The 11,286-nt window shown below is 50.7% G+C and overlaps 2 protein-coding genes across 2 annotated transcripts; both read right to left on the bottom strand.

Annotated features, from left to right (window-relative positions):
• Window positions 1-440: 440 nt before the first annotated feature.
• H2AX (H2A.X variant histone) lies at window positions 441-2,911 on the bottom strand. Its single transcript, XM_082200729.1, has one exon. It carries the CDS (start codon window positions 1,137-1,139, stop codon window positions 696-698), a length of 444 nt encoding a protein of 147 aa, XP_082056855.1. The 5' UTR covers window positions 1,140-2,911; the 3' UTR covers window positions 441-695.
• Window positions 2,912-3,046: 135 nt separating this feature from the next.
• On the bottom strand, window positions 3,047-11,184 carry DPAGT1 (dolichyl-phosphate N-acetylglucosaminephosphotransferase 1). Its single transcript, XM_082200590.1, has 10 exons — window positions 11,040-11,184; window positions 8,205-8,574; window positions 7,757-7,877; window positions 7,430-7,643; window positions 6,738-6,884; window positions 6,439-6,523; window positions 5,167-5,355; window positions 4,712-4,799; window positions 4,317-4,472; window positions 3,047-4,016 (listed from the first exon to the last, which is right to left on the bottom strand). Exons 2-10 carry the CDS (start codon window positions 8,357-8,359, stop codon window positions 3,951-3,953), a joined length of 1,221 nt encoding a protein of 406 aa, XP_082056716.1. The 5' UTR covers window positions 8,360-8,574; window positions 11,040-11,184; the 3' UTR covers window positions 3,047-3,950.
• Window positions 11,185-11,286: the final 102 nt, after the last annotated feature.

The raw sequence follows: 11,286 nt of genomic DNA, 5'->3' as shown, positions 1-11,286 counted from the left end.
AAGCTGCTTTGGGCTGCCATGAATCTTAATCCCCCCAGTGGATACTCCTCTCTATGCTTTTCTATTAACTACCACATCTCTGCCACACCCTCAACTTTTTACGGTAACAACCAAGAGGACACAGGAAGCTTTCTTACACTCAGCCAGGCCACTGGTTCATGCAGTTCAGTACAGTACTATTTACAGTGACGGGCAAAGGCCCTGTAGGTGCCTTCAGGCAAGGGGCAATCCCACCCTTCCCCAGAGTTTTAACCTGGCAAAATGCAAGAATGTAATAACTTCATGATAAAGAGTTATCTATCATACATCTTACTGAGACTGGTGCACGGAACGTAGCTCTTGATCGCATTTCCAGTCGAAGTGGGAAACCTTGCAGCGCTCACCTGCCCCTTATTTCCTAACCGGCTTGCCCCCACCCATGTAAATTTAAGCAAGCCCAGTTTAAACAGCGCAAATTCGTTTAATAAAACAAAAGCCAACACCGAGATCCCTGCAACGTAATTTCGACGGGATCCCCAACCAGTTCAGCAATCCGTTTGTGGGCCAGGCAACCATGCGCTCAGTCCCGGCGCCTGGCCCTTGTCCCAAACCAAACCCCCAGGAAAACGGGGGTTGCTTGACCCGTCCTCGTGTCCATCCCTCGCCGGCTGCTACCGGAGTCCCGTCCAGAGGCTGCTGCCCGCTCGCTCGCCCGCCTAGTATTCCTGCGAGGCTTGGGTTGATTTCTTCCTCGGCGCCGCGCCGCTCGCCGCTCCTCCTCCTCCTCCAGCGCCGGCCTTGCGGGGCAGAAGGGCGGCGGGGATGTTGGGCAGGACGCCGCCCTGCGCGATGGTGACGCGGCCCAGGAGGCGGCTGAGCTCCTCGTCGTTGCGCACGGCCAGCTGCACGTGGCGAGGCACGATGCGCGTCTTGCGGTTGTCCCGCGCCGCGTTGCCCGCCAGCTCCAGGATCTCGGCAGTCAGGTACTCCAGCACCGCGGCGAGGTAGACGGGCGCCCCGGCCCCGACCCGCTCCGCGTAGTGGCCGCGCCGCAGCAGCCGGTGCACGCGCCCCACCGGGAACTGCAGCCCGGCCCGCGACGAGCGCGACTTCGCCTTGGCCCGAGCCTTGCCGCCCCCGGTTTTCCCGCGGCATGACATGCTTCTCCGCTGGAAGATCTGGCGCCAAAGATGAATGAGCCGCCGAGGAATGAATGAGGGAAGAAAGCCCGCGCTTTCCTACCCATTTATAGCCGCCGCGCTTTCTTCTCATTGGGCGCAGCCTCTTAGCATTCCCATTGGCCCTCGGCTGCGTCAAACGAACGCACGGATTGGGCGCCCGGATCCCTATCTGCTCGCCCATTGGTTGGTTTGCGGAGCCAGTAGGAAAGACGCGCGCCAAATTTAAATGTGGGGGAGGTATTCGGCATTCGATTTTAGCTCCACCTTAAACAGGAAAGGCAGCATGAGCAGAATCAGGATTTATTTCAGGAGTGGCAGGCTTTATGTTGGGGGGTGAGGGGAAGAACCAAATTATCTGGTCAGTTAGTTCACTATTTAGATTTATTTACTTGATTTGGGCGGGGGCAGCTGTCTCTGCACCTCCCTGGCTATGCTCATGAAAGGTAGTTTGCTGCTGCCATCCCTCCTTTACTGCTGCTTCCTATGTCTGCAGCAGGTAGAAAATCAGGGTCCACCAACACACATTCATCATGTACACATTAATGTGCACTTGTGTTATCTACCATTTTTCTAAACTGTTAACCCCCAAAGTAAATGCTATTTTTAAAAGCCAGTACCCACAGTAGTAGGAACAAGAACAAGTAGATAATCAGCCCAAAACCTGGTAGAAAAAGTGCATCTTGCTCTCCATGTGAAGAGCTATCAGAGAAAGATATAGCTCTCTAGCAAGATCCCACATTTGTGGTGCAATATACTCTAGTTTCCACCTTCAACTCTCAAAGACAGTAGGAAGTATAGCAAGATGACTTATGATCCTCCCTCACCATTAGCCATGGGCGTAGCCAAGGGGGGGACAGTTGCCCTCTCTAGATCAAGTAAAACAATAGAAATACTTAATTAAATGACCAATCACGTGGGTTCCCCCCCCAACAAAGCCCCCCCCCCATCCTTGCTATGCCCATGCCATTGGCCCTGCTGCCACAAATAGATGTTGGAGAATAGTGTGGATTAAGAGAAAGGGTAGGGGGAATAACAGAGGGCCCAGCAGCTTGGGGAAGGGGGCTGCCCTGGCTCTGCTAGAAGGGTAAGTAGCCAGGGTGCACTTCATTGTAGATGTTCTAGAAGAGAACCTGGTCGCTTGTGGGATCTGTTTTGATCTGCGGTAGTGATTAACAATGGAGTGAAAGTCCCCGCCACCACTCTTTTCCTCCGTTGTGTGAAATGGATATTTTGTTGATGAGTTAGAAAGTGAAAGTACTTGTCACAGCTGCGTTGTTGTTGTTGTAGGTGAGCTCTACATGCTTAGCTATTTCTCCCTTTAAAAAGTGGTATTTGAAGAAGTGTGCATGCACACAAAAGCTTATACCCAGAATATACTTAGTTGGTCTCTAAGGTGCTACTGGATAATTTATTTATTTATTTCGACTGTGTCAGACTAACATGGCTACCTATCTGAAATTTAAAAAGTTTATCAACTTTAGCCCCCACCCCTAGAAAAAGGTCATCAACTTTGACTTCGCCCCCCCCCAAAAGGTCAAAAACCTTTGCTCTCCCCCCCATGGGTCGATCACTTCCAGAATGTTTATACTGGGAGTAGATCACAGTCGCTTGGGAGTTGGACATGCCTGTTCTAGAGAGATAGTTGGCTGAGAAAGCTTGAAAACTTGGTTGTGCACCTAAGATTGCTCAGATTGCTCTTCCTTCAGTCATTTATCCTTCCCTCATGACTAAAAGCTAGGATGTCACCTGGGTGATGTATTATTTTCCATTCCCTCCTCTCTCTTTCCTCCATCCGCAAGATGTCACTTCCAGCTAATCCAAGCCTCCTCCTCCATTTCAACACTCAGGCCAGCTCCGTTTAAGCAAAAGACAACGAAACCAAAAAGCACTATACCAGATCATCTTCATTTGGGTTTGTGAGAGAGAGTTGGACAGTAGTATAGAAACGGTTTAGAAGAGCAGCCCTGAATAGACCGTCAACAGGATCTTAAGGAGGTTTGAACTCAAGTCAGTCCCACCAGGTTCAATTGGAATTCCTTCCCACTTTGGTTGCGGGAGCTTCGGGGTCACTGTTTTGGCACTGCATTAGCCATGAGACCATAAAAATAAAGTCCTTCAAAACAAACACAGCACAAACAACTAGGAGGGAAACTGCAATTGCAAAGCCCACGCCCCCATCAGAGCTGTTTGGTGCTTTGATTCTATCAAGATTTTGACAGTGAAGCCTTGCTCAAGTAGTGACAGGTAGCCTAAAGGGGAAAGTTGCTTCCTTCTGTTGGGGAGGGACACACACACCTACTCCTAGAGCATAAAGTAGCTCTCTCTCACTCTCTCTCATAGCAGGAGACTTGAAGGACAAAAGATGCAGGGAAAACGGGGAGCATTGCAATAGGGAGAGCTGAGTTCTGCTTACATGCATTTTTTTGCCTGTTTGCTTCTGTTTGTTTCAGGGTAGCAGCACAATGCTCCACTGCAGAAAGATATTCAAAAGCCAACCCTCCTGCCACCCAAATTATGGCGTCTCCTCCCCTGTCAGTATACAGGAGAGAGAGAGAGTACTGACATACAAACAAAGTGCAGTTCCTATAACAGGAGTAGCAGCAGCAGCAGATGCTCTCCAAATGGATACAAAAGCCCACAAGACACCAGTGCATCCCCAAAGTCCCCCCAGAAGCCTTTCTCCCTCTTGAGAAGGAAGGCTGACTGCCCTGGGGCAAGTGCAGCTGTGGGCCATGTGGGAGAGAGCTGCGAGGCAGTCCACCAAGCAAGCACCAACGGGGCAAGGGCAGCTCAGACGTCATAGAACAGCCGCACAAGCTGGTACCGGATAGAAAAGGCGATGATGCTCCCCACAACCTATAAAACAGAGGCAAAGGGCATTGTGTAATCCAAGAAGATGGGATATTGCCCACATAGTTGTCAACACCATGAAATTGGATCTGGCAGGTTAGAGGAAGGGCAAATCTCTTTTCTCTCTCTCCCTGGCCCACCCCATCAATGTTTGATTAAAAATTATGTGGCAGTTGATGTGACTCAATGCCTACTGAATTTTAACTTGGAGAAGGGAGCTGGATTACCAACCCATTTGAGATACAGAGACACAGCATTATTCAAAACTTTCCACACCGGCCTGCTCTTTCTCCCAGCGCCTCTTACCTGCATCAGCAACAGCAGAAGGGTCAGGGTTCGCTCAGGGGTTGGTCCTATAAGCTTTATCACAAAGTTAATGAGCGTCATGTTGTTGCATTCTGTGAATTCTCCATCTTTGTCCACTCCTTGATGCACATCCACTAGATGGAGTTTCTCAGATATCTGGGGAGAGAACCTTCGTTACCGGTGCTGCTCTAGGATTAAGCGAGAGAAGCAGCAAGTGTTCCCCCCAATCGTATTTCATTAGCCCAAAGTAAACCTGGGTGCTCCCACCTCCATTGCAACTTTTCTCTCTTACACAACCCCTCCCCATTACACTTTCCCTTCTAACTGGTTCTCAAAGCCTTTTCTTTCAGCCGAGCTATCCAAGTGTATGGAAGGTGATATTATTCTGTCCTTACCTTGAGGATATTTGCTCCCAAGGGAGAGAGGTTCTTGGGCTTGAATCTGGAATAGCTCATCTCTAGATTTCCTGTGTCTGGATTGAATCTGCAGAGAGATAGGCTCCCATCAGCAATGAAAAGGGGCACAATGGGAGAAAGAATGTGGGATGAGGTTCTGCCAGGAATAGATGAAAGTACCCAACCTAGGAGACTCACCAATGCATTTCCTATGAAAACAGGTAGCTTTGAAGGGCGTATTTACACTATCTAGGCCTGAACAAAATATTCTTGGAAACCAGAGTTTACAACTGCTTTCCAGCCTTTGATAGTGATTCCCTAACCCCTTTATCAAACTACAGTTCTCAACATCCCTTGTTTAGAAGCCAAGGACTACATTTGTGGTGCTCTAGTTGCACACAAAGCATGGCAGCATCTAACAGGGAGCGGAGGGTTTTTGTCGTTGTTGTTGTTACCTGGGCAGCCGATGGCGTGGGCAAGGAATGACGTGGAACAGCTGTGGCAATGAATAGAGGAAGTTGAGCACTTGTGGGATAAAGAAGAGCAGCATGGTTTTGCTGAAATGCCCGAGGATCCCCACCACAGCAAAGGTCATGCCAGCGAAATAGCAGAAGGTGTCGCCCACAAACACACGGGATGGATACCTGCGCTCAGCCGGAGGAGAGACAGTCAATCAGTACACAGGCAATGCATTGCAGAAGAAGACCCAGCAGGGGGTCACTCCTGGCACTCATGTGCTACCCATTATTATGTCAAATGTAAATAACATGTTTGTTTTTGTTGGCGGTGCATGAGGTTGGAGAGCTCAGAACATAGTTGGTTGCATTCAGTTAATTGCAGTGAGTTTTGTTTGTGTGTGAGAGAGGGAAGAGCTTGCTGGGTTAAATTAGTTTCTCCCCCCCCCCCCCATAACCTCACAATTCCTATGACAGCATCATCTCACACAGAATGTAACTGACCTGTAGAGGTCTTTATGGACTTTATGAATTAAAAACAATTCAAAGACCTCGGTTGTTGAACGTAATCCATTCCAGAAGCCCATTTGGCTTCTGAAATGTTCGACAACCAAGGCACAGCTTCCGATTGGCTGCAAGAGCTTCCTGCACTCAAGCGGAAGTCGTGTTGGACATTCGGCTTCTGAAAAATGTTCAAAAACTGGAGCATTTACTTCCATGTTTTCGGCGTTTGGAAGCCAAGGTTTGACTCTGTGTGTGTGGGGGGGGGGGGTTATTGTTGTTAAATATGGAGTGGCGAAGGATGTAGGGCGAGGAAACAGCTTGTGGAACACTGGGCACAGCACGAGAGGAAAGAGTTATGTCCTGGAGTGCTTATTCCAGTTTCAGTGGTGTCAAAAAGCTGCACCTACAGTAGTGTTTGTTGGCATTTGGTAGGGTGGGGATCTTCCTCCTAGTTAGATTTCACATGTATGACCCACAAGCACATTTGTGTTTTTGTTTAAATATTCTAAATAGGAACATTTAATTCCATGGCACTTTGAAGCTCCTTCTAGAGAAGGCACTGCTCTGAAAATTTTATTTCTCATACTAGAAGTCCCAACAAGAACATTGACTGGAATTATGCAACCCACGCAAGCCCTCAAAATGCCAGCTGTATCAAGGCCCCATAACCTGCCTTGCTATGAGTGAACTCAGAAGCCTGCAGCTTCCGCCAAACACACCCTTCCATTGGAAACAGGCTGGCTTTTTCAATTCCATGGAGTTTCTTACCAGTTGTGGTACAGCAGTCCCAATGTGGTGAAGAAAAAGGGAATCATGAAGTAGAGAGAGAAAACGTGGTCATCTCTGTAGTCTCCTGGGAGTAAAAAATAAACAAGTAGGAAGGTCAGCCAGTTGAGACCAACTGCAGAGACTCCAGCTGCACATGTGCTAGTCCACACCAAGCCCACGGCTGCTACTACAATCCCAACATGTATGCTGAGGGGCAGTCCCACATTTGCTCTGCATCTGCATATCATCCCACTCAAGAAACTCCATATGCCAACCCTCTGACATTAGATCTTTCTCACCGTTTAGCTCTACGATGTTGAAAGTTACAATTGAGGCAGCGATCACCAGCGACTGCCCAGCCTCCAGGCCATTAATGCCCGCAAGAATGTTGATGGCATTGGTGCAGAACACAGCCAGCATCCCCATGTACACGTAGTACAGGATTCCTGCAAGAGAAAACCCACTTTTACTCAAATTCCTTGTGAGGACATCAAGCATGCAACATCAGGTCCACAATAACCTCAAGGACCACCTCTTCCTATATGAACCTACCCAGTCCCTGAGATAACCTTCTGAGGCCCTCCCTTTGTGTGCCTCCTCCTTGAGAGGTCCGGAGGGTGGCAACATGAGAACGGGGCCTTCCCTGCAGTGGCTCCCTGTCTATGGAATGCTCTCCCCAGGGAAGTTTGTCTGGTGCCTTCATTATACACCTTTAGGCGCCAGGCAAAAACGTTCTTTTTTAACCCGACCTTTGGTTGATCTCATTGACATCCAACACTCTTTTAGAATGTGGCTTTGGGGGGGGTGCAGTTTATTGGGTTACTGCTTTTGGTTTGATTTTATATGTTGTGGTCTTGTTGTGAAATGCCCCGAGACCTCTGGGTATAGGGTGGTGTGTAAGTTGAATGAATAAATAAATAATTCTCCTTGGGGATAATGCTCAGCATGTTTCTCCGACCAGACCTGCTTGGGCAAGCCCTGGGGCACTTACCGAGGTCTAAGTGCATGCCCAGCAACATCCGGAAGGGCTTAGGCACCACAATGGTGGTATTCCCAAAGTTGGTGAAGTAGACCATGAGCAGGGGCAAGGACGCCATGGTGGGCAGAAGCAGCTTGTGGCGCCAGCGCAGATTGAGAACATCATCCGCAAAGCCCAGGAAGATCATGCAGCAAATGGCGAGGAGGGAGCCAATGAGGGCCACAAACTGCAAGGTAGGGAGAAGCTGTAAGAGTCCTGCCCCTTGCACTTATCTAGTCGACTCAACTCTTAACATGCCCCCCCTTTCTTCCAGGCTCCACCCAATGCAGCCACTCTCACCTCATGGTGTGGGAATGCCTTGCATTGCTCTTCCACAAAGCAGCTCAGAAAGGGCACTGGGATGAAGCAGAAGAGGATGATCAGGAACACTGCTCCACTTATGACACCTTGGGACTCCGGGCTGGGAAAAGACAACACACAAGGTAATGGGTACCTCATCTCACCAGGACCTTGCTTGTCCTGCTTAGTGGGGTGCCAGGTTAGGGGTTAAGAATTAGCTGAAAGAAAGCCAGAACACCCAATGAGAAAAGGGGAATTCCCCTTATTGACTGCCGGCTGCCAGCTCTGGGAGTATGAGATCCAGCCGAGGATTATCAGTCTTTACACAGGGCCCCAGTATGCCTGCACCAGATCAGAGCCCCACACTTCCTCACAGGCCCCTAACTTGGCAGCCCTCCAAGTGCAGTCTGAATCAAAACTGAATACAGGAAAATCAAGAGCTACTCACATGGGTTGCTTGGAAGTTTTGTTCAAATCAATCCCAAAGAGCTTGGCAGCAATGAAGTGATCCTTGAAGGCTGGAATAAGTGTCAGTGTTGCTACAAAGCCCACAAGGGAGCCAAAGAAATTGATCAGCAGGGGGGTGGTTAGCAGCCTCCCCATCTCAGAGCTGGATCTGGGTGCTCCCAAATGACAAAGCCAATAAGCCAAGGAAGTCTGTCTGTCGTCTGTGCACTTCTTCCAGTCGTAGCCTATCTGGGACAGCCACAGCAGACACCACTTGTCAGAAGTAACATAACAGAGAAGGGACCCTTAGGCCACAACCACTGGAAAAAGATTCCTGCTTCAGCAGCAACCATGGTGATGGATCTTCATAACTAAGAATAAAAAAATAGCTGATAACCAACAATACTGAATGCAAAATTTACATCCTCAGGTGATGTGAATGCACACCTTAGCCACAAATGGGATCATCCTGCCCATGGAGGGGGGATCACCACAGGTGTGCATAAAATGACCACTGACAAAAAAGTGTATTGGGATCAAGCACTCTGGGGCCCATAAATTACTGCCCCACCCACTTTGCTGAAACAGCACACATGTGCCAATGAATAGGATATGGACCTAGATAGCTCAGTGGATTAGAGTGTGGCATTGTTAACACCAAGGTTGCAGGCTCGAGTCCCATATGGGACAGCAGCATATTCCTGCACTGCAGGGGGTAGGACGAGATGATCTCAGGGTCCCTTCCAACTCTACTTTTCCATGAGCTCTCTGGTCTGTTCCTGGTGATGGGGTACAGTTGCCTCCTCCTAAACTAGGGGTGGCTAACTTAGGGTCCTCCAGATGTTGCTAGACTGTAACTCCCATCATCCCTGACAACTGGCCACGCTGGGTGGATTGATAGGAGTCCAACAACACCTGGAAGACGGTGGACGAGCCAAACCCTACCGTGCACCTGCTAAAGAGCAGCCCTCCCAGGTGCTCTTGGATCCCTACTCCCATCAGTCCCAGCATCCTGAATGGCTAACTGTGAGGGATGGTGGGAGTTGGAGTCCAGCAATACCTGGAGGGTCAATGGGTAGTCACTCCGGAGCTGGAACTTTCGTTTTCTGTCTGCTCCCTGGCACCCAAATTTCTCTCCCCCCCCCCCCAGCCCGAATAAAGTGGCCAGACTCCGGCCTACCAGGATGCTCCCCGGGGTTCCTGCCCGTCGCCACCGAAACACCGGCTTGATCCAGCTGTCGTCGAGACTCGGGAAGGGAGTCTCGCTGGCAAGGGCGCGGGGGATTTCCTTTTAATGTCCCTATAAGCTTGGCTGGAGTTTCCACCCGGACATTATATGACGTGACACCGCTAAATCCTAGCGCGACCCACTCAGTGCGAGCATATTACAAAACGCACTCCATGCCTTGTGAGGCCGTGGACGCCATCTTCGTTACTGGCTATTCGACGGTGTGGCATATCGGATCCTCAAAACCGGGCCCCATGTGGCGTGAGAGATCCGGTGACCCTAACTCTTTGACAGGTTTGGCGGAGGAAATACGACGGTCACAGAGTTGTAAGAGACGCCCACACCAAACATGGCGGCCCCCGAAGATCACGTGACAACTGCCCTTGGACGTTTCGTTAAACTACACGTCACCTGGCTGCTGATTGGCTCGGCGAGGCGGTCCAGAGCCAAGCGGGGCCATTTAAAGGGACAGCAGCTTCTTAGTAAATCTCAGGAACCCAGCTGGAGGGGGAGCTCTTCCCTAAAATTCTATGTCCGGGAGGGGAAACCTGTGTTTTTGGGACTCCTACTCCCGTCAGCCTCACCCAGCACAGCACATTTCAGGGATGGTGGGAGCTGTAATCCCAACAACACGTGTTGGTGGTGGCACTGGTGGGGCTCAGGTTAGCCACCCTAGTTTCAGATGATGCTATAAGATGACACACGACCAGCCGACCCCAACCCGATGCCCTCCAGATGTTTTGGACTACCAGCAGCCCCTGCCAGCATGGCAAGTAGTCGGGTATGATGGCCATTTGGCACCCCAGCAACATCTGGAGGGCCAAGAGACAGCACACCCCTATTCCAAACGGTGATAACCCCCTGCAAAAAACAGGCAGGACATCTTCTGGAACCTTCAATATCTACTGTAGCAGAACCTGCCAATCTCTTAAGGTGCCACACGACCGGCCGCCCCCAACATGATGCTCTCCATATGTTTTCGACTACAACTCCCATCAGCCCTGTGAATCATACTGTATGGTGGTGGGAGTTGGAGCCCAAAATTTCTGCAGAAGGCTCTTATTTCCGCATGTTGCCACAACAGAATGGTGCCCGCGACCCACAATTCAGAACCACCCGTCGCGGATGGTCAGTGCCACGGTACTTCCACTCAGATCTTTCGGTTACTACAGATCAACAGCCACCCTCATCCCAATGTCCTGCCATATCCTGCTCGATAAGAAAATCAGAAAGAGAAAAAGTCTACTGGTGGAGCCAAGGTCCTGGTTCCACCCTCACCCCCAGCCCAGGTCCGCCCACCTCCCTAGACGCGTCCAGAGTTCTCCCCGGGGACCTCAGCTCGGCTTCGTTCCCAGTAGAGCCACACTTGGGAAGGAATCCTCAACACCCTTCCTGTCATAATGTTAGGCTCGAGCTGCAAAAGGAACGTCCCGTCTTCCGCAGGCATGATCGACGGTCGTCGACCTGCGGACGTTCCCCTTTCCTGTGTCATCCTGGTCCCCAACTCAGGAGCTGCCTCTTTCTTTCTGCGCATCTTGGCTGGCGAGCCAGACCCGCTTCCAAGTAACCCCCGCCGGCTCCTCGCATACCCTCAGACAGTAGCCTTACCGAGTGGGCGGCTTGTCGAAGGATTCCCCTGGGCTGATCAGTCCTTTCCAGTAGCAGCTCCCCTCGGGGGTCTCCGAGCTCGAGGTCCGGTGCGCTCTTTTCTGCGCCTTTAAGAGGTCGGAGGGAGGGAGAGGAGAGCGGAAGGGAAGAGGCGGCAGCAGCAGCAGCGTTTGGCCCTGCCCAGCTAAGCCGCTACTGGCCGTCGAGGGCAGCTCGTCTCCAGCTCCAACGCGCTCCGCCCAGCACG

Source organism: Podarcis vaucheri (assembly GCF_965113315.1).
Source record: "Podarcis vaucheri genome assembly, chromosome: 15".
NCBI classification, from domain to species: domain Eukaryota; kingdom Metazoa; phylum Chordata; class Lepidosauria; order Squamata; family Lacertidae; genus Podarcis; species Podarcis vaucheri.
The sequence above is the reverse complement of the archived record's forward strand: the minus strand, read 5'-3'. Positions and strand labels throughout refer to the sequence as shown.

Excerpts from the sequence above, each read along its gene's own strand:
- DPAGT1 (XM_082200590.1), bottom strand. The coding sequence starts at position 8,359 with ATGGGGAGGCTGCTAACCACCCCCCTGCTGATCAATTTCTTTGGCTCC. Across the intron at positions 6,885-7,429 it reads GGGCATGCACTTAGACCTCG|GAATCCTGTACTACGTGTAC; the intron begins GTAAGTGCCCCA and ends TTTCTCTTGCAG. Across the intron at positions 4,017-4,316 it reads TTCTGCTGTTGCTGATGCAG|GTTGTGGGGAGCATCATCGC; the intron begins GTAAGAGGCGCT and ends TCTGTTTTATAG.
- H2AX (XM_082200729.1), bottom strand. The coding sequence starts at position 1,139 with ATGTCATGCCGCGGGAAAACCGGGGGCGGCAAGGCTCGGGCCAAGGCG.